Source organism: Lepidochelys olivacea, assembly GCF_965140295.1.
Source record: "Lepidochelys olivacea isolate rLepOli2 genome assembly, chromosome: 9".
Classification (NCBI taxonomy): domain Eukaryota; kingdom Metazoa; phylum Chordata; order Testudines; family Cheloniidae; genus Lepidochelys; species Lepidochelys olivacea.
In genome coordinates, this window is record NC_140419.1 from 33,671,640 (window position 1) to 33,694,229 (window position 22,590).

At 42.0% G+C, this 22,590-nt stretch overlaps 1 protein-coding gene across 1 annotated transcript in view; it reads left to right on the plus strand.

The window, feature by feature from the left end:
* The window catches only part of DNER (delta/notch like EGF repeat containing), a 279,726-nt gene that overhangs the window by 232,964 nt on the left and 24,172 nt on the right, over window positions 1-22,590 (plus strand). Inside the window, exon 9 of the mRNA XM_084639188.1 lies at window positions 14,174-14,296. Coding sequence (XP_084495314.1) covers window positions 14,174-14,296 — 123 coding nt within the window. The remainder of the gene's footprint in view (window positions 1-14,173; window positions 14,297-22,590) is intronic.

Genomic DNA, 22,590 nt, shown 5'->3' on the forward strand with positions numbered 1-22,590 from the left:
GCATTGTAGCATCGCCTCGCCATACCAACATCATTATATGTTGATGTAATGCTATGATGCACAAATGGCAGCTTATTTATTATTATTTATTATTACAAATTATTATATCTGCAGCTCCAGTCAGCACAATATCTGTTCTCTCATCATCTCTCTTGACTTCTAGGAAAACGGGGAGTTTCTCCTCTTTCACCTTTTTTTTTCTCCTCCCTTCCTGGTTTCTTGGCCAGATATGGAGGGATCTCATAAGCTGATCCCGAATGGTCAGTGCAAAGCATGATGATGAGCTTGTGATGTGGGAGCTAGAACTGAGACTTGCAAATAAATCTTCAACTATTTAGCCCTCCTTGTGGTACTTTGTCATATTGCCTGAAATATGCTAGTGCTCCTGGGAGCAAAGCAAAAGAAAGTGAGCTCAGATTCCATGGGACCACATTCAGCTATTGATCCCCAGTTTGAGTGGTAACATTTTTGATGTTTTCATGTCCTTCCTCTGGTCTGTGTAAATCATGAAAAGAGCTTTTCAGCTTCTCTATTCTGAAGTCTGTTGTTATACCACCTTATTGCTCTGCCAATGGAGAGAGTTGGAATGATGCAGTTTAGGACAAAAGAAAGGTAAAGGCAATATTTTGGTTTAATTGGCTGACTGATTATTGGTGTTGTGAGGAAGAAAGATCATGTTTTGCCTGCTGCTTCCAGTTTCAGATAATTTTATGGTGTGGTGAAATTTGGATAAATGGCCATTTTCCCTGACAAGAGTGAATTGTTGTCTGAGATCCCCAGTCTGCAGTACTGGCATCTTGTAAGACTGGTAAAAATTGTTGATTGAGGAACCAAGAAACTTCCCAATTTATGAATTCTTTTTGGACAATCACCATTGTATGGATGATACAATTAACTGCCAGTCTCTTGGGGCACTACGAAGAATTTTGAGCAGTTTCTGATGAATAGTGCGACTGAACAATTGCTTCCAGATACAGTACTGCAGCACTTTTATATGAATTAGAATATGTTGAAATAATCGTCACAGATTAGCAGCAAAAATATGGATTTGAACCATCACATAAAGTCTTTGGATATCGCAACAGATGACATAGTTTTTTCACAAATCAATAGAAGCCAGTTTAAATCCTGTGCTGGGAATTTTGCAATGTTATAGTGAAATTACACAATTCCATTCAGAGGGAGAAAAATGGGGATATCAAATGGAAGATGAGGCTATGCCACATTAGTGTTACGCCCGGGTTCACTTGCTGTCTGGTAGACTTAAGTGTCCTGTGGACACTGTCCAGGGGACACCAGTTGTCTTTGGGACTGGTGAATGGCATTATTTGAGAAAATAGCTTTGCTATTTCCTAGCATCTGATATGAATGGAGGTGAAGATAAGTCTCTCAATTTCAATTTTCCAGTCATAAAGCAATTACATCCTTCAAAGTTTATTGTTAGTTTGCATAATAGAGGAATCCCATGAGAATAAGTTAAACTGGGTATCTAGCTGAAGAGCAACAAGCCTAATAAAAGGTGAAAACTAAAACTCGTACCAGGTTACTAATTATTTCCACATCTGACACAAATATCTTTTTTTGATTTCAGATCGGAGAACCTGCCAGGTTTTATTTTTTCGAACTTCATTTGATAGAACTAGGAAATTGATGAGATTTTAATATTAACCCCTTCATTCCTGATTTTTTTCCCCATAAGGAATGAATGGGAGTGGGAATCAACTGTGTGGATATGGAGGAGACACCAGAAAATCCAGTGAGGGAGGGAGCAAGAGTAGCAGGAGGAACTGGATAGGTTGGCAGCAGTACCCCATAAATTGACTGTCTGGCCAGTACTCTGTTAGCAGCTTAGTTCACCAGGCTAACACAAAAACGCAGTTTTTCCAGCCAATGCATGCTACCAGCAGATGGGACAGAGTGAAGAAGCATTCTTGCAGGGGAAGCAGAGGGTAGTGGGGGGAAAAGGAGAGCTGCAGAACTGGCCAAAAAGGAGAGTGGTTCGTTGTGATCAAAGGGTGTCAATGCTTCAATAAACCTTTTGATCTTTCAGTAGTTCCTGATGCATGTCAGAACTAAAGATGTAGGTATTAAAATGTCAGTAGTATGTATGCTCTGGGAGGTTATCTTTCAGCTACTGATAGGAAACAAATATACTTTAGGGTTACAAACTGCAATGCTAAGTGCTACATTCTACCTGTGCATGATCCATGGGCAAACATGTCAGATCAACCCAAACCCCTGCACTCTAGGGGGTTTGAATTCTCTGTGGAGAAATAAATGAAAAAATCACTACTTTTGAGACTAGCTGTGTAAATCTATTTGTGGGCTTTTTGTTTCTCATTCCGCAGTTCTTTTATGTTGTGGAAACCTATTTTTATTTAAACAGTACTCACATGGGCAAAGTTTTGCCAGACTGGACCCATGGAAGTAGTAGTCCAGACCCAGAAATTAAGTACAGGTCTTTCAGATGGAAGTCAGTAGCTCAGATGTTTTTTGTAGCTCCATGTGTGATATTTTATGCAAAGTGTTTAAGGAGCTGGTTTGCATACGGCCATAAACTTCAGGTTTAAAAACTTAAGTGGATTTGGTGTTGATGAAAGGGATAAGATTGACAGCCCTAGCGAATTTAATCCCCTGCTTATCTACAGGGCAGCAGCAGGGCAGACTTCCAAGAGGCCATGCCTTGCCAGCATACTTCAGTCTTGATCTGAGGAGACTTACTATAGGGATAGAAGGGCTAGTTCAGCTTCCCAGGCCCCCACAATCCTGGGCCTCTCTGAGTTTGCCATTCTGTGCAAAGCATGATCGTGAGCTTCTTATATGGGAGCTGGAACTGAGACTTTCCAAACTCCTCTCATATAAGGGCCACCAAACATCCATTAGATGGAAACACCTGGTAATCCCCTACAGAGTTGGCTATATGCAGACAGGTGACATACAGGCGAAAGGCTCAGTAGCTCACTAGCATTGCCCTGAGGAACGCTGTCCTCCAGTAAGCAGTGGTTAGTGTAGAATGAAACAGGAGTGATCTCTTACACTGTCCCAGTCAAGTGCTATGTATTTAAGCCAGGTAGAGGAGAACAAACCTATGGTCTCTAGGCTCACAGCCCATTATTTCATATAGGAGTATTCCTCTTATAGATACAGTTGGATACATATAATGTGTCTCAGATACTGTGACTTTTCAAGGATTACCCAGACTAGTAAAGAGTTCTGTAACCCCTGCTTTGTAACTTGGTGTGCCTTATTGCTATACTGCTATGGCTCAGAGCTCTGATACCAGTAGCCAGCCTGCAGGCATAGAGGTCTCAACTCTGGCATCCACTACCCTAGTTACTGTTGCAGAGCATCCTCAGAAACACCTTTCAGTCCTGAGTCCCCCCATCTCCTTCTCCCTGAGTTCTTAACTACCAGACGCTTGGACTTTTCCCCTCTGGTCTGTCACTCCCAAAAGGAGTGAAACCTGCTGCCAGTTATCAGTTCACTTTGGCGCACACACACCACACAGTTTGCACAGCAGAGACCTGCTTGGGGTAAAAATAAACAAAAAGATTGTTTAATAGAAAAATCAGAGATTCAAAGGTGAAATAGTAAGGGAGAGCAAACACAGAGCAGTGACACAGAAAATAAACATAAAGATGCCATCTCAGGCTTTGCACTTCTATGATAGCTAAATTCCCTTTTCCATCACAAGTGACCTATTGCCTCTGAACAGTTTCCTAGCATGCCATCTGTCCTAGAGGGGATCCAGTGTTTCACAGACAGCACCCCACTTAGATACTGGCTCTCAATTTATTGAAATTCTTACCCTCAAACCCCCTTCCCTTTTAACAGGGTTTTCATTTTCCCCCTTTCTCTTGGACGATGATAATTCATGGTTACACGGAGTGGGGCAAACTCTCTCCTTTCTTAGTTTTCCAAGACTCGGGTTTTCTTTTCAGCTTCTGTGTTTTTTCATTAACTTGAATGGTCCATCATTGTCTTTTCCTGGGTTGTGCAAGGTTAGGGACTGGGAATTGGTTTCCTGTTAACAGCTTACCTGGGAGGTGCCCCTCCCTACTTGATTGCTTCCCCCCTACTGGTGTGAGGTAGGGTTGTCAACAGTCCCTTATTTTTTCATCTCTGCACAAGAAGATTGGGAGTTGCTGAGTGAATGTAGGTGAGTACTGCTTATTATTATTAATACTAATAATGATAATTAGGAGGGGTGGGCCAGGGTGCTAAGAAAACAGTCCTTTATTTTTAAAATACAATGTTGGCAACCCTACTATGAGATGATGCTGTAGTTGCAGCATAGTTACAATTACAATATTCTACTCCTATATGCATGCATACATTCATAGTCATAACCTGTATACCTATCTCCTTATGTTATGTAGCTTATCTGAAACTTAATCTCATTTTCAGAACTTCCGAGTCCATAAGTTCTACTTCATTTTCTTACATTTGATCTCAGGAACAATTCTGGTTTTGAGGTACTTAGGAGGAGTTATCACATCTTAATTACAGAGACAAAAGAACCACAGAGTTTTGCTCTCATCTGCAACCTCGATGCTGTCCTTCCTTTATGCCCTCTCTTTTCACCATTAGGCATATGCTGTTAGCTGGGTTTTCATCTCTGTTACTTCTGCCTCAGAAATTACACATGAGAGGAATTTTAAACTGCTTCATTTAGCCCAAAGACTGTGAAATGTCTTTGCCTTGTAGGAAGCTTGGTTTCCATCTTTTCTGGCCAGTGTGCAGCATGGAAGAGTGAAAAATGATAGCTATGACACTTACGTAGCTGCACAATCTGAAGAGCACTCTCAAACCAGCGTTTAATATTGATGGCGTTTTTAATGCTGGCTGTCATTATTGCAAGACTGGGACAGATAAGAATAGCTTGCATTATCTAATGCAGAGTTTTTCAAACTATGGGGTGCTCCTCCTAGGGCATGGAGGTATGTTCGGGGGTGGGGTGGAGGCAGCGATTGACAATGCCAGGCAGCTCAGGCTTCAGCCCAGTGCAATGGGGCTCAAGGAGGGAGCACCCCCTCCACCCCCTGATTCACCTCTTTTTGTTTGGATTGGGGGAGCACAACCAATAATTGTAACTCAAAGGGGGGGCTCAGCTCAAAAAGTTTGAAAACCACTGTTCTAATGGCTTGTTATAGTAGAATTTTTATTATAAGAGAGAATTTTTTTAAATACATTAGATTAAGACCTAACATTGTAAATTAATTTTTAAAACCAGCTTGATACTTTGTAGAATATTTTTCTTATCTCGGAGGTAAAATATCGATACATACTTATCCCCAATTTCTAAGTTATATATAAATAGAACTTCAGTATATGTACCCTATAGGAGCTCCATAGACTTGCCTGCATGGATCCAATTGCAAGATTGGTGACTATATTTCAGGAAGCACTAATGTTATTTTTAGTTACATCAGGCTTAACAGACAAACACTAAACTGCATTCATGCCCATTGAAACTGTGATAAATCAGAAAGTTGAGCATCAGAACCAGTCTCCAAATGACTTACACAAAGCCTTTCTAATCTGAGTTATCAGAAAATCTTTCCTGCCATTATTGACAAAGAAAATGTATTGTTTTTGACTTTTGTACACCCTTAGCTTTGCTGGGAACAGGACTGAAGTGGACAAAACTAAGGCTGCAAGTTCAACCCTGACCAAAAACAATTTTTATCATCCAGCTTGAATAGCCCTTGAAGTGCCTTTGACTATAAGAATTTTCCTATTAAATGAAATATTTCCGTCTCTCTCCCCCCCCCAAAAACCATACACACACACATTACCTGAATTATATGCTCTCTATCAAAAGGGGATGAAATTGCAATAATCACAGTACAAGAGAAAAAAGCTAATTTATTAGTAGGCTTAGAAACTCCATTACCCGTTCAGCTCCACGTTCTACAGTTGGAATCAAAGGGTCAAATCCAGGCATCCATGTGAAGCCTCACTGGCTCCATGGGGCTCTACTTGCATGGATACATCTGCAGGATCAGGGTCTAAAAATCATTGCAACATAAAGGGGAGAATTAAAATCTTTCAGAGAGTTTACCAGTGAAGTATGAGTAGCCATTAATGTGTCTCGTAGAGATACTGAAAAAATACAGTCCAGCTGAACTTTCTCAAGGTGTTAAGCTTACTACATGTTAAAGAATTATCCTTGATTAAAACTCTTATGAACGTTTTGGTGCTCTGCTCATCTGTGGCCTGATTCAGTCTACTGAAATCAAATGGAGCCTTTCTGTTGACTTCATAGAACATAGAACAAAAAAAAATCTATTTTTTTTCCAATTTGTAATGACCTTTTCCAATCTTTTAAATCCTACTTTCAAACTGAATTATCTTATTGGGTAGCAGTGTCTATTTTGAATGCAAAAGAATTAAAACTTTTTGATTTATAAACCATGAATGGCTGAAAGTAGCCTTTCCAATGAAACTTTGACATAAGTTGGCTCGATAGTTGTAGAAATCTTATCTGCTACTTGAACAGCTTTTAGAGCAGCAACAGCAAGATGGGATTGCAGTGAGGGTTGTAGTACCATGGATGATGTCCTGATATAGTCTGTCACTCTTCTATATGCAATGGGAATTTCTACCAATAATTTATTTAAGGAACCTCCATTCTTGTTCTTGTCTCTGCTTTGGAGACATTATATGAATTATAAGGATTTGGCGTTTGAAATCCAGTTGGAAAATAAGGTATATAGATATTAGGGGAAACTAAGTATCAACTCCAAGATGGGTTGCCAAAGTGCTAGTGTGAAATCCTGGCCCTATTAAAGTCAATGGGAGTTTTGGTTGTGAGCTTAGTAGCGCCAGGATTTCACCCCTGGATAATACATAAAAATAATGTGCCCAGGTAGCACACACACTATAATCCCACATGTACAGACATGGATATAAGATGCTCACACACATTCAGATATACATCTCCGTCACCAAAATATATAAATTATATCATCATTAGAACATTTTTTTAAAAAGAGTAAGAGAAAAGTGAACCAGGGGGCAGCAACTTCATTGATAATAGCCAGGGGTGTTTCTCTTCTACTCTTTGCCTTTCCTTCCTGCAGGTTTGTAGCTGGGGGTAGGCTGGTCTCAGTGCTTCAGAATGGGCAGCTGCAACATTTCCTGTAGTTGCAGCAGTTCTTTTCTGTTCTTCTCTCTCCCCTCTCTCTGGGGGCAGACCAGTCTCAAGACCTTGGCAGTGATGGCTGCAGGGTAATTCCAGCTGCCAGCTATCTCACAGCCCTTTTCGCAGCCTGCTTTGCACAATCTGGCCAGTGTTGGTGAGCCTGCCTTTCTCAACTGGAGAAGCTTCCCTGTATCTCTCTGTCTTATTGAATCTCTGTTTAATTTCTGAGCTTATCAGACCACGCCACACATCGTGTCTTCCTCAGCTATACCTCTTATTTCCTCTGCAGCTCCTATTGTACATGTAATTCTGGGACGTCTTTTAGGATAAAGTTTATATGAAAGGGCACTATGCCAAGCAAAGCAGAGTTTTATTGTACTGTACCCCATTAGGCCAGCACACAGAGGTGTGGCTGTTGTGCTGAAGTCTCGAAGTGCTTGGGGTCATTAAGTCAGGGGAGGGAGGGAGGAAAGGTGTGGTTCCTGAGGAACTGGAGCCTAAGAGAAGCTTCAAGAGTTTTTCCCCTTGTCCCTCATCAGCTACTTCTCCCCCTGCCTTTCATTGGCCCGTGAGTGCAGAAATTGAGAAGAGGGTGGTGAGAGCTGCTGTGTTTGTACCCTCCCCAGTCTGACTCCCATAGCCCTTCTGAGAATGGTTGTCTACAGAGGCAGCTCACCTAAGAAAGGAGCTGCCTGCAGGCCATGCTGCAAAATACATGGGGCAGAGATGCCCCAGCTCCTGCAAGACAGTCGGACAGGACTCCTCTCTGTTTATGAATTATGTAAGGGTCAATGATCCCAGCCTCTTCTAGGCACTTTGCCTGGACTCCTCACCATTTATGGATCAGGTTAGAGTGGGTGGGGTATGAGCCCCCAGGGAAGTCTGTGTGAGAGAGCCTAGGAGGTTTGTGAAGGGGAGATGGTATGTGTGAGAGAGACCTTGATGTGCATATGAGACTCAGCGAATGCAAATGTGTGGGAAGGGCTGTGAGTGACTTTGGAAGGAAGAGGGTGTTTGAGAAGGAGAAAGGAGGATTTGGGCATCCTGGGGAAAGAAAGAGGTAGGTATCTGTCTTTGTGAGGGAGGATGGCAGAGGAAAGGGGACAGCCAGTAGGGAAAAAGAGGTGTAAGGATTTGGGTAAAGCTGGTTAGAAAATAATGAATTTCAAATTTTTTAAAAATGAAAATCAGGGACAGATTTTTCCAGAATATTTTTCCCATTTTTCATCCATCTCCTGGATGGGTGAGGGGAAAGGAGTGTGGAAAAGAGGACACATCTAAGCAGGAGTAGGGGGCACATACACATCATTATGCCCTGCCTGCCCACATAAGATGTGGCTGTTGAATGCATGTTCAAGTTCTGCCTTCACCTGGGAAAAATAGAGTTATAAGTTCAGTTGCCCGTTTTGCCTATAAAACATAAACTGTATCACTGACGGTGTTCATCAGCAGAGACGGCACTGAAGAACATTGCACTGATGACCAGCAGTTAGAGTTGCTGGATAATGCAGATATTATTCATTGTTTTTGTCTGTCACACATAGAATAAGCTGTGCACTGTACAAGCGCAAAGATGAAATCAGTTTTTTTAATTGATTCTGACACAAAATCAGCAGAATTTTAATAGGCCAGAGACAGATGAAGTTATCAACAGACGATTCCTCTCGGGTCAATGTATTCATTTCATCTCTTTGACTGCAAAGTGATGTATATAGATTTCAGAGGATACATGTAGAAACAGTATAAGCATCCTTAATGCATTCAGAGCATATTAAAGAACAATAACACAAAACAGGACGATTTGCTAAGAATTGTATGATGCATCCTAGTTTCATGGGAGGAAAATGAAAATATCACCTTTCCCTGCAGTAGCAATGGCCTGATCCCATTGCAGAGTTTTACTCTTCTCTGCAATGCAACTAGAATCAGGCTCTTGGTAACAGGAAAACACTGTATGCCTTCCCTCTGAGCATTCATATAGAGTGCATAGGCACAATCCACCCTCTAGTGGGCAAAAAAAGGCATCTTTTCCATATTGTATGTGGTATTTGATGACATAAACTCATAGACTTTAAAGTCAGAAGGGTCCATCATGATCATCTTGTCTGTTCTCTTGAACCTCACTCACCTGATCATGTAATAAGCCCATAACATCTGGCTGAGTTACATAAGTCTTGATTTAAGTACTTCAAGTTGCAGACAATCCACCATTTACTGTAGTTCAGAACAGCAAGTGACCTGTCATATTTTAATGAAAAGGAGGTGAATACTGATTTTCAGAAGTCAATTGTTTAATCATGCAATTCAGAATATTTCCTCCAAGAAAAACGTAATTAAAAACACTTGAAAATATGTATGCTTAAAATGTCTAAGTACATGTATGTTTAGCATAAGTATGTCCCGTGTACCATTTTTAAAATCTGCTAGATACCAGCCATTTCTGTGATATAAGTATTGGCTAAAGATGTTACTATCTAAACAATACAATGTATCACAAGTAAGCTGACATGGTTGAGAATAATATACACAGAGGAAATCGTTAATTCTTCAGTCTTAAAGGGCTGAAATGTACGGAAAACAGGAGTCTCAAAAAATTCGTAATAAGGTAACAGTCTGATTGCCTAAATGATTTACTTGGGAGATTACTGCATGCACAGGATAGCACCTGAAAGCACTGCACTCAGTCTCAGGCAACCACAAGATGTAACGGTGGGAAAGGAAGCTTGCTCTGTAGTATCTCAATATACTTCTTTTTTTTTTAAATTATCCTTGAGTTGGCAAAATCTTGGACCAGAAGATTGGTTGCTCTAAATTGAGACCAATTAATTGAGATCAGAATCTTGTGCCTTTTGCACTTTCTTCTTTGTGGGGGAAAAAAGAAACAACACTCCTGCAATGCAGTACTGTTTTCACAACAGACTGAAGATGTCTCTGATAAAATGTAAAATACAGTGGAGAGCCCACACGTTGTGAACTGTTACATACGCACTGATATTTGAGACCTCTTTTCCAGTTATTTCTTTAATCATCGTTTTTATAACTATATGTAACGAACAAGTGATTCAAGACTTTATAAAGTATACAATCACTGCTTTAACACCCAGCAGTGGCTGTGAAAGCCAGCCCCTGACCCCGTCCGCCCTCCCCCTGCAGCTGGGGCTGGGAGCAGTGCCGTGTCTCCGGGTCAGGAGGCAAAGGCTGCTAGTAGGTCCCGGACAGGGGTCAGGGCGGGCATGGAGCTAGTAGCAGAGCCCTGGCTGCGGGGCCATCGGCTGGGGCCCTGGGAGTGGGGGGGCCGGGCACCGGTCCTTGGGCATGGGGCCAGTGGGTGGGGAGTGGGGCCAGCGCCCCAAAAGCAGAGCCTGGGTGCTGGCCCCAGGCACAGAGCCAGAGGCCAGGGCGCAGGGCCAGTGGTCAGGACCCGAGCTCCAGGCACAGGGCTGGGGAGTGGAGGCATGGGCGCGGGGCCCCAGGATCGGAGCCCCAGGCATGGGGCCAGAGGCTGGGGAGCAGTGCCAGCGGCTGGGACACAAACCCTGGGCTGGGGAATGGAGGCCTGGGTGCAGGGCCAGCAGCCCCACGTACAACCTGGGGGTGCTGCAACACCCCCTGCACCTCTAGTTCCTGAGCCTGTGATACCCAGTACTGTATTATAATTTACAAAACAGTTTTCATAGTGTCGTATTCCAGTTACACATTAGAGCTCAGTGGAAAAGATGCTGTGATATCTCAGAGGGGCAACACATTGGAAATTAGAGTGGTTGTGGAGAAAAGATGTGTTTATAACATGCAGTATTAAGTACTGTGGCATATGGTTTTTCCATGGAACTCTACATGCCTTTTGTGAAACAATGATTTTAATTTCAAAACATGTATAATTACAGGTTTTATGTAAAAATTGGTCTTCGTCAGAATAAAATTTCAAGAGCATTTGAAATTTGATCAGGTCTGAGTGAATGAGCCAATTTCCACTCAAAACTGGTGAAATTTCACCAGGCTATTTTTGTTTCCAAATCTGAACAAATACTTCAAAATTAAAATGAAATGCCAAAATTTCTAACTGCCAAGGTTTTTGAATTTGTTCTGAAAACACTCTTCACAGCCAGCTGAACAGCAAGACAGTAGGAAAGATAGATCAAAGCGCCAAACAAATTTCTAAAATAATTTTGTTTATATTGTTACAGAACAGGAACTTTTTGCACTCGAGTCTTGTACAGTGTTGAGAACATTCAGTGCTTAATAAATACTAATAAAACCTTATGATAGTGGATGTACATAATAAGAATATAGTGTACTGCAGTATTTGAGAACATGGGCTAAAAAGAGTAGCATTATCATAGACTCAAAGTCCATTCTTCACTCTTTATTGAGGGAAAAACCCCAGTCAAAGAATGGAGAGTTGGGTGCTCAGGGCTGTTCGTTAAATTTTGGTGGTGTTGAGAATATCACAACCTTTATGGCTCATGTGTGATCCACTTTACCCGCATGCACAAGAGAGCAGGAGGGCAGAAGTCTCCCTCATCACCTGCACAGGGGGGGATTTTCATCACCCTGGGGGTGGGGGAGGAGGCAAGAGCAGCCTCTGCAAGGTGTCTATTCTCCCTCCCATAAAGGTGAGTGAGCAGGGGCAGGGACAAGGTGGAGCTAAGGCCGAATGCATTGGCCAGTACAGATGAGGAAGTAATCAGCACTAACTATCATGATGGAGCAGATTACTTCCTCCCTGGAGCAAGGTCACAAGATTGTCTTTGCTCTGCTTTCCTGGGGAAGCACAACCTTGCATTGCTCCTTACTCAGGACTTGTTGCGGAACGACAGTTGAGTCCTTAGCATTCATTTTATCAGTCATTTCATAGAACACAGCAAGTGGTTTAATGCATGTGGTAAGAAAATACCGAAGTCTGTTCATTCTACAACTTGACTTAATTTCCAAAACGAATTGTAAATGTTACGAAAGAGAGACACAGTTACAGAAAATGAACTCTTTCTGTCTTTCAAAGAAATCAAAAAGTCTTCAGAATAATCTCTTGAACAAAATAAAAACCACCATCATTTACCCTCCATATTTTTCCCCAAAGGTAAGAAAGCAAGATAATTATGTAGTACTAAAAGGAAAACAACTTGAGTTCAGTAAATTAGCTGTTGCTTTTTTCATTGTAGAAAATACCACTTCAATTCAGTAAAAGGTCAAACACACTTGGGGTATTTAAATTCTCCTGACCTAAAGCTTGATTAATAGGGAGAGAACAAATGTAAATTTTCATCTTATCGCTGCATTTAAATAATTCTTTTTGCTTATTAAATATAAATAGCAATGGAAGAATGCCTATATCAGTTCTATCTTGCATATGCCTTAATTGGCTATAAAATTAGATAAGACTACTGAACTAGGAGAAAAGTAGAAATATGTTTAATAAATAAAATATACTGAAGATGGAGGGCCCTGCATTTTAAATACAGATTGTAATACACAGCAGGAAGAGAGGAAAGGGGAACTTTTCCCTAATGAATAAATACATTGGGTCAAAAAAGAGGAAATTTAAACAATTTTTAAAAATAATTTAAAGAGTTTCTTTGTATTGAATAGAAAATTATGTGTAAAATACTGCACACTCTTGTAGCTCTATATATAAGTAATATAAGATATGGTAGTGCACCTGTTCTCAACCAGGGGTACGCATACCCCATGGGGTATGCAGAAGTCTTCCAGGGGGTACATCAACTCATCTAGGTATTTGCCTAGTTGTACTACAGGCTGCATAAAAAGCACTAACTCAGTTAACACAAACTAAAATTTCATACAGACAGTGACTTGTTTATATTGCTCTATATACCGTACACTGAAATGTAAGTACAGTATTTATATTCCAGTTGATTTATGTCATAATTATATGGTAACAATGAGAAAAGAAGCAATTTTCTAGTAATAGTGTGCGGTGACACTTTTGAATTTGTATGTCTGATTTTGTAAGCAAGTAGTTTTTAAGTGAGGTGAAACTTAGGGTACACAAGACAAACCAGACTCCTGCAAGGGGTACGGTAGTCGGGAAAGGCTGAGAGCCACTGCAGTAGTAAATTGGCCAGGAAAATCAAGAAACAGAAGGTACAATATATACTTTTCTGTTCTTTGTATACAAATCATATTATGAATTATGTGCATAGATCCAGAGCAAAACATAGTATAGTGGTCAGGGAGGAAGCTGTGATAATGCTTTTGTAATCAGTCTTATAAAGCAAAACTCTTGTAACTCTTTATTCTGGCTAGTCTATCCCCATACTACACTAATGATCTTATTTATCTTATTATCTGATTTGAAAAAAATGCTTCTTTGACCTAATGCGGTATGTTGAAAAAGACATTGCAACTACTATTAAGACAGATGACTGCATGATCCACTAGACCATGCAAAATAGTGGATGGTCAAGTGGATTACATAACTCATGATTTCTCATCCTGTTGTGTCACTAGCAAGTTGCATAGCCTTTCTATGCTTCCATTTGCTCCATGGGCAGAATCAGGCTACAATACTTGCCTACCTCCCATGAGTACTGCGGAAATTGAATTGTTAGATGTTTGTGCAGCACTTTGAATTTGCACAGTGTTAAGAATTAGAAGACACAGCATAAATGCTAACTGTAGTATTACATGATCATCATCACTCCAAGCCAGTGAAATTGCTGCAGGGAAAAGCTAATCATGAAAATTGGTGACTGTGTACTTATTGGATTATTTCACTGCTACAATAAAACACATTTTCTTCAGAGTCTCAATAATGGTCTTGGTCATCTGTCTTTGTAGTCTGGGAAATGTTGTAGTTCACCATATAATAAATGTTTAGAGTTCTAGCTATCAGACTCGCTACCCTTTTTTATACATTTTATTTGTGTAATAGATAGCCTGATAGCCTTAAAGGCACAATACCTTTCAATTAATGACCATCTACCCACAATCCAAGATAGCTAAATTGTTACCTTTTATCGGGAAGCATTTCATAGTTTATTCCATTTTCTCCCACATGTGCTTTAGGTTACCATGGCCTTTATTGTGAAGAGGAATATAATGAATGCCTTTCTGCACCCTGCCAGAATGCTGCCACCTGCAGAGACCTTGTCAATAGCTATGAATGTGTATGCCTTGCTGAATATGAAGGTAAAATATGTTTTTGCCTCTTGTTGTGTAAGTATAGCGTACTCCACATGCTTTTAAATGCCTTCTTTCTGGATAACAAAATTATGAAGTGAGGAGGTAAGTTGTGGTACGCCACTGCATAAGGTAGGAAAATTAATTTAAAGTAGGTCCTGATCCCGCCCAGTTACTCAAATGATTAATTCTTATTTACATAAGTAGATCCACTGAAGTCAATGGCATTACTCATATGAACAAAATTAACTTGAGTAAGGATTTGCTTGTTCAGGTTATTACTTTGTAGGCGTACTAGTTTATTCTGTTCCCTTTAAAGATGTGAGTTAAAGTGATAGTTTTTTTAAGAGGCTGTTGGATATAGTTTGTAATCAATTGTTGCTGGGAACCGTTACCTGGAGGACTTCCCAGATTTCTGTTGGATTTTCTCTAGTGTAATTAGTTAAAAACACAGAAACAAACACCTATATTTAATACTCTCTGCGGTGAAAAAATACAAATGTAACCCAGTTATCTGGAAGTTTATTTGCAAATCATAAAATTGAGAAGTAATGGTAATTCAATAAACACTCCTCCATGTTCACTAAAATCAATGTCATATCTGATTCAACAGATTCTGCTTTCATATAACATTTCCTAAGTATTTTGTAAAATAAAGAAAGAAAAAATTGTTTACGTTTTGTTCATCCAGAATATTTTAAGAATAGATTTATTTAGTTTTCAGTAAAAAAGAGTAAACCATATATATGTTTTGTTTTTACACACAGAGAGAGAGAGAGAGCGCAGTGGTTTAAGGAACATTAAACATGTCCTCAAACAAACAAACAAAAAATCCTTCTCTCTTTTGACTGAAGCTCAGTCAGCTGCTGCTTGAGGCTAAGTATATATTTCATATTGATGTGTGCTCTGTTCTTTGGCACTAGATAAAGAATGCATCATTCCAGTGGCCAAGGATGAGGAATTAACCATCAGCTTTTCAGTGACAATGGAAACAGTGGTCTTTTTGAGAGTGCATTGGCTTAGACTTAATGTTAAACTGTCAATTCCACAAGTGTATCTAGCCAAAAAACCAAAAAACCCCAAAGTTTTAACCCCTAAAATTATAGGAAGTTAATTTTTTGCATTTGATTGAAATGCCAGCATGAGGCTCAATCCTATAAACACTTTTTATAAGGCATTGTGCCTTCTACTTTGAGTAGTTCCATTAGGCCTGATTTTCCATTGCCTTGCACTTTGTGTAGTCACCTACACCACTATAAAGTGGGTATAGAACATTACTATTACCTACACCTACTTTGCACTGATGTACGTGACTCTACAAAGTGCAGAGCAGTAGAGAATCAGTCTCATTTATTTTAATAGGACTACTCACGAGAGTCGAATTATTCAAATGCATAAGGGTTCGCATAACTGGGCCCATAAGATGGACACTGAAAATATTTGCTCATTAATTTCTAGGGAGATCTTTCTTGGGTGCAAGAGAGAATTGTCAGGCAACATTGAATGCTTTGTTTGTAAATTTTGGAAACCTTTGTCTGATTTGGAGTCTAAGGGTATGTCTACACTACGAAATTAGGTCGAATTTATAGAAGTCGTTTTTTTAGAAATCGGTTTTATATATTCGAGTGTGTGTGTCCCCACAGAAAATGCTCTAAGTGCATTAAGTGAATTAACTCGGCGGAGTGCTTCCACAGTACCGTGGCTAGAGTCAACTTCCGGAGTGTTGCACTGTGGGTAGCTATCCCACAGTTCCCACAGTCTCCGCTGCCCATTGGAATTCTGGGTTGAGATCCCAATGCCTGAAGGAGCTAAAACATTGTCGCGGGTGGTTCTCGGTACATATCATCAGGCCCCCATTCCCTCCCTCCCTCCGTGAAAGCAAGGGCAGACAATCGTTTCACGCCTTTTTTCTTGAGTTACCTGTGCAGACGCCATACCACGGCAAGCATGGAGCCCGCTCAGGTAACCGTCACCGTATGTCTTCTGGGTGCTGGCAGACGTGGTACTGCATTGCTTCACAGCAGCATCAACCCATTGCCTTGTGGCAGCAGATGGTACAGTACGACTGGTAGCCGTCATCGTCATGTCCGAGGTGCTCCTGGCCACGTCGGCCAGGAGCGCCTGGGCAGACATGGGTGCAGGGACTAAATTTGGAATGACTTGACCAGGTCATTCTCTTTAGTCCTGCAGTCAGTCCTATTGAACCATCTTATGGTGAGCAGGCAGGCGATACGGATTGCTAGCAGTCCTACTGTGCCATCTTCTGCCAGGCAGGCAAGAGATGAGGATGGCTGGCAGTCCTACTGCACTGTGTTCTGCTGAGCAGCCATGAGATGTGGTTGGCTTGCAGTCCTTCTGCACCGACTGCTGCCAGCCAAAGATGTAAAAGATAGATGGAGTGGATCAAAACAAGAAATAGACCAGATTTGTTTTGTACTCATTTGCTTCCCCCCGACCCCGTCTAGGGGACTCATTCCTCTAGGTCACACTGCAGTCACACACAGAGAAGGTGCAGCGAGGTAAATCTAGCCATGTATCAATCAGAGGCCAGACCAACCTGCTTGTTCCAATAAGAACAATTACTTAGGTGCACCATTTCTTATTGGAACCCTCCGTGAAGTCCTGCCTGAAATACTCCTTGATGTAAAGCCACCCCCTTTGTTGATTTTAATTCCCTGTAAGCCAATCCTGTAAGCCATGTCGTCAGTCGCCCCTCCCTCCGTCAGAGCAATGGCAGACAATCGTTCCACGCCTTTTTTCTGTGCGGATGCCATACCAAGGCAAGCATGGAGGCCGCTCAGCTCACTTTGGCAATTAGGAGCACGTTAAACACCACACGCATTATCCAGCAGTATATGCAGCACCAGAACCTGGCAGAGCGATACCGGGCGAGGAGGCGACGTCAGCGTGGTCACGTGAGTGATCAGGACATGGACACAGATTTCTCTGAAAGCATGGGCCCTGCCAATGCATGCATCATGGTGCTAATGGGGCAGGTTCATGCTGTGGAACGCCGATTCTGGGCTCGGGAAACAAGCACAGACTGGTGGGACCGCATAGTGTTGCAGGTCTGGGACGATTTCCAGTGGCTGCGAAACTTTCTCATGCGTAAGGGCACTTTCATGGAACTTTGTGACTTGCTTTCCCCTGCCCTGAAGCCCATGAATACCAAGCAGCCCTCACAGATGAGAAGCGAGTGGCGATAGCCCTGTGGAAGCTTGCAATGCCAGACAGCTACCGGTCAGTTGGGAATCAATTTGGAGTGGGCAAATTTACTATGGGGGCTGCTGTGATGCAAGTAGCCCACGCAATCAAAGATCTGCTGATATCAAGGGTAGTGACATTGGGAAATGTGCAGGTCATATTGGATGGCTTTGCTGCAATGGGATTCCCTAATTGTGGTGGGGCCATAGACGGAACCTATATCCCTATCTTGGCACCGGAGCACCAAGCCGGCGAGTACATAAACCGCAAGGGGTACTTTTCAATAGTGCTGCAAGCTCTGGTGGATCACAAGGGACATTTCACCAACATCAGTGTGGGATGGCCGGGAAAGGTACATGACGCTCGCATCTTCAGGAACTCTGGTCTGTTTCAAAAGCTGCAGGAAGGGACTTTATTCCCAGACCAGAAAATAACTGTTGGGGATGTTGAAATGCCTATATGTATCCTTGGGGACCCAGCCTACCCCTTAATGCCATGGCTCATGAAGCCGTACACAGGCAGCCTGGACAGTAGTCAGGAGCTGTTCAACTACAGGCTGAGCAAGTGCAGAATGGTGGTAGAATGTGCATTTGGACATTTAAAGGCGCGCTGGTGCAGTTTACTGACTTGCTTAGACCTCAGCGAAACCAATATTCCCACTGTTATTACTGCTTGCTGTGTGCTCCACAATATCTGTGAGAGTAAGGGGGAGATGTTTATGGCGGGGTGGGAGGTTGAGGCAAATCGCCTGGCTGCTGGTTATGCGCAGCCAGACACCAGGGCGGTTAGAAGAGCACAGGAGGGAGCGGTACGCATCAGAGAAGCTTTGAAAACCAGTTTCATGACTGGCCAGGCTAAGGTGTGAAAGTTCTGTTTGTTTCTCCTTGATGAAACCCCCCGCCCCTTGGTTCACTCTACTTCCCTGTAAGCTAACCACCCTCCCGTCCTCCCTTCTATCACCGCTTGCAGAGGCAATAAAGTCATTGTTGCTTCACATTCATGCACTCTTTATTCATTCATCACACAAATAGGGGATGACTACCAAGGTAGCCCAGAAGGAGTGGTGGAGGAGGGAAGGAAAATGCCACACAGCACTTTAAAAGTTTACAACTTTAAAATTTATTGAATGCCAGCCTTCTGTTTTTTGAGCAGTCCTCTGTGGTGGAGTGGCTGGTTGGCCGGAGGCCCCCCCCCCACCGCATTCTTGGGCGTCTGGGTGAGGAGGCTATGGAACTTGGGGAGGGGAGCGGTTGGTTACAGAGGGGCTGTAGTGGCAGTCTGTGCTCCAGCTGCCTTTGCTGCAGCTCAACCGTACACTGGAGCATACTGGTTTGATCCTCCAGCAGCCTCAGCATTGAATCCTGCCTCCTCTCATCACGCTGCCGCCACATCTGAGCTTCAGCCCTGTCTTCAGCCCGCCACTTACTCTCTTCAGCCCGCCACCTCTCCTCCTGGTCATTTTGTGCTTTCTTGCACTCTGACATTATTTGCCTCCACGCATTCGTCTGTGCTTTATCAGTGTGGGAGGACAGCATGAGCTCAGAGAACATTTCATCACGAGTGCGTTTTTTTTCTTTCTAATCTTCACTAGCCTCTGGGAAGGAGAAGATCCTGTGATCATTGAAACACATGCAGCTGGTGGAGAAAAAAAAAGGGACAGCGGTATTTAAAAAGACACATTTTATAAAACAGTGGCTACACTCTTTCAGGGTAAACCTTGCTGTTAACATTACATACATAGCACATGTGCTTTCGTTACAAGGTCGCATTTTGCCTCCTCCTACCGCGTGGCTACCCCCTCAACTCTCCCCGCTTCCCTGTGGCTAACAGCGGGGAACATTTCTGTTCAGCCACAGGCAAACAGCCCAGCAGGAACGGGCACCTCTGAGTGTCCCCTGAAGAAAAGCACCATATTTCAACCAGGTGACCATGAATGATATCTCACTCTCCTGAGGATAACACAGAGAGATAAAGAACGGATGTTGTTTGAATGCCAGCAAACATACACTGCAATGCTTTGTTGTACAATGATTCCCGAGTACGTGTTACTGGCCTGGAGTGGTAAAGTGTCCTACCATGGAGGACGCAATAAGGCTGCCCTCCCCAGAAACCTTTTGCAAAGGCTTTGGGAGTACATCCAGGAGAGCCGCGAATGCCAGGGCAAATTAATCCTTTCACATGCTTGCTTTTAAACCACGTATAGTATTTTAAAAGGTACACTCACCGGAGGTCCCTTCTCCGCCTGCCGGGTCCAGGAGGCAGCCTTGGGTGGGTTCGGGGGGTACTGGCTCCAGGTCCAGGGTGAGAAACAGTTCCTGGCTGTCGGGAAAACTGGTTTCTCCGCTTGCTTGCTGTGAGCTATCTAGAACCTCATCATCATCATCATCTTCTTTGTCCCCAAAACCTGCTTCTCTGTTGCCTCCATCTTCATTGAAGGAGTCAAACAACACGGCTGGGGAGTGGTGGCTGAAACCCCTAAAATGGTATGCAGCTCATCATAGAAGCGGCATGTTTGGGGCTCTGACCCGGAGCTGCCGTTCGCCTCTCTGGTTTTCTGGTAGGCTTGCCTCAACTCCTTAAGTTTCACGTGGCACTGCTTCGGGTCCCTGTTATGGCCTCTGTCCTTCATGCCCTGAGAGATTTTGACAAAGGTTTTGGCATTTCAAAAACTGGAACGGAGTTCTGATAGCACGGATTCCTCTTCCCATACAGCGATCAGATCCCGTACCTCCCGTTCAGTCCATGCTGGAGCTCTTTTGCGATTCTGGGACTCCATCATGGTCACCTCTGCTGATGAGCTCTGCATGGTCACCTGCAGCTTGCCACGCTGGCCAAACAGGAAATGAGATTCAAATGTTCGCTGTTCTTTTCCTATCCACCTGGACAGTGCATCTGAGTTGAGAGTGCTGTCCAGAGCGGTCACAATGGAGTACTCTGGGATAGCTCCCGGAGGCCAATACCGTCGAATTGTGTCCACAGTACCCCAAATTCGACCCGGCAAGGCCGACTTAAGCTCTAATGCACTTGTCAGGGGTGGAGTAAGGAAAGTAAAAATTTTAAGAGCCCTTTAAGTCGAAATAAAGGGCTTCATCGTGTGGATGGGTGCAGGTTTACATCGATTTAACTCTGCTAAATTCGACCTAAAGTCCTAGTGTAGACCAGGGCTATGTAAAAGTCTGGTTAGAACAAAATAATGTGGTAGCCTCTTTCTCTGTGCTGGTTAACATAATACACTGATGTTGAACTGTGCTCTTAAAAGAACTCATAACTGACTTACAGAATTTTGCCAAGTATTCTGACATAAGGAATACTGTTTGAATGGGCAAGGATAAAGCACAAGCTGAAAAGGACATTGTAAAACAAGACTCAGTGTATGCATAAAACGAATGTATTACCAACTAAATTATGTAAATCCTTCTCATTCTCATTTTCATTCAGGCCTGCAGAATAGTATTATTATTATTATTTATAATTTGTATTACAGCACCCAAAGACATAAAACATAAGATAGGTCCATAATTGAAGAAATTACCATCTGAATAGATCAAAAACAAAAAACACACAGACAAGAGATAGGGGAACAGATATAAGCATAGAAGTGATGGAGGTGAAATGTGTCATGTTTCCATAAGGGTAGTTAAGCTCTGGACTAGGCTTCCAAGGGAGGTTGTGGAATCCCCATCATTGGACATTTTTAAACACAGGTTGGACAAACACCTGTTGGGGATGGTCTAGGTTTACTTGGTTCTGCCACAGCACAGGGAGCTGGACTTGATGACTTCTCGAAGTCCCTTCCAGCCCTACGTGTCTATGATTCTGTGTTTCATCTACTAATTTTGTATTGTTTTTTTCTTTGCTTTCCCAGAAGGCTCTATTCCAAGTTTTCCCACCAACCCTCTTCAGTTCTCTTACTGCCTTTTTCCAATCCTCATGCTTCCACGTCCCTCACCAATCTAATGTAGCTATAGCCATTAGCTAACTTCCTAACCAGTTACCCTCCTCCCTCCAAGTTACTCTCTCTTCCCGCACTTCTCCAGCAAGTCAGTCTCTTGTACCCATGAAACAGCTCACTGAATCTGGAGCTATTCATTGCTGGGATTATAAAGATGTGCCCCCTGTAATCCTGGCATATCCATCATTTTTGTAGCATGTCAGGTGAAAACAATCATTTGATACATCATTTCCATAAATATATAGTAGTAATACAAATAGGAAAACAACTGATAGAAATTGCACAAAACACTTTCTCTGTATACATTACATCTAATCAAAGTAGTTCTTTTAGATTAATTTCATTTCAGCCATATCATTATTGAAACGGGAAACCAGTAATATTTATCATGAATGGGCAGAAGGCTAAAATGTTTTCCTTAAATTCATTTTAAGCATGTTGTAGTGAATGTGAACAGTTTGTAATTTAGTAAATTTCTTAATATACTTTTATAAAATAGCTGATGCCAAAGAGTTCAGATCTAACATTGACTGTAATTCCTGGCAAATATCCGAAGTGAAATAAATTTGTGTCTTGTTGAGGCTATTATTTCTGAGAAATGTAATAATGTTATCATACATATAATCATAGTTAGCAAAGGGTAGCACAATCTGTTGAATTGGAGTTGATGTTAAAGGGGCATCATCAACTTGAAAAGTGTATTTCTCTCTCAATATTTTTGCCTTCTACTCTTACAAACGAAACATAAGATGAAAACTTAACGAATATCTGAAAGAGACTGGGTGTAATTGCTCTTCTAATTTTTCCTATTTATTTTTTGCATTTCACAGGACTTTCAGTATCATGGTTTTCGTTTGTATGTTTAATCTGTTTTACCTTTTTTTTTGTGCAACCAGGGAGAGAGAGAAAAAAGAGAAGTGTGACTATAAAACCACAGTACTGGCAGGGAGATTCAGATGAAGATGTAGTATTTGAAACTAATAATTCTTTGTTTTGTTGTTTTGTTAATTGATTAGATTTCAAGTTGGTGGTGCCTCTGTAAAGTACGTAATCTTTATTCAGGACAATGAAAGGCAGTACCAAGAAAGGTCTGTGAGCATAGCTCACAAAACTACCCACAGAAATTAATTACTTATAGTTACTTAAA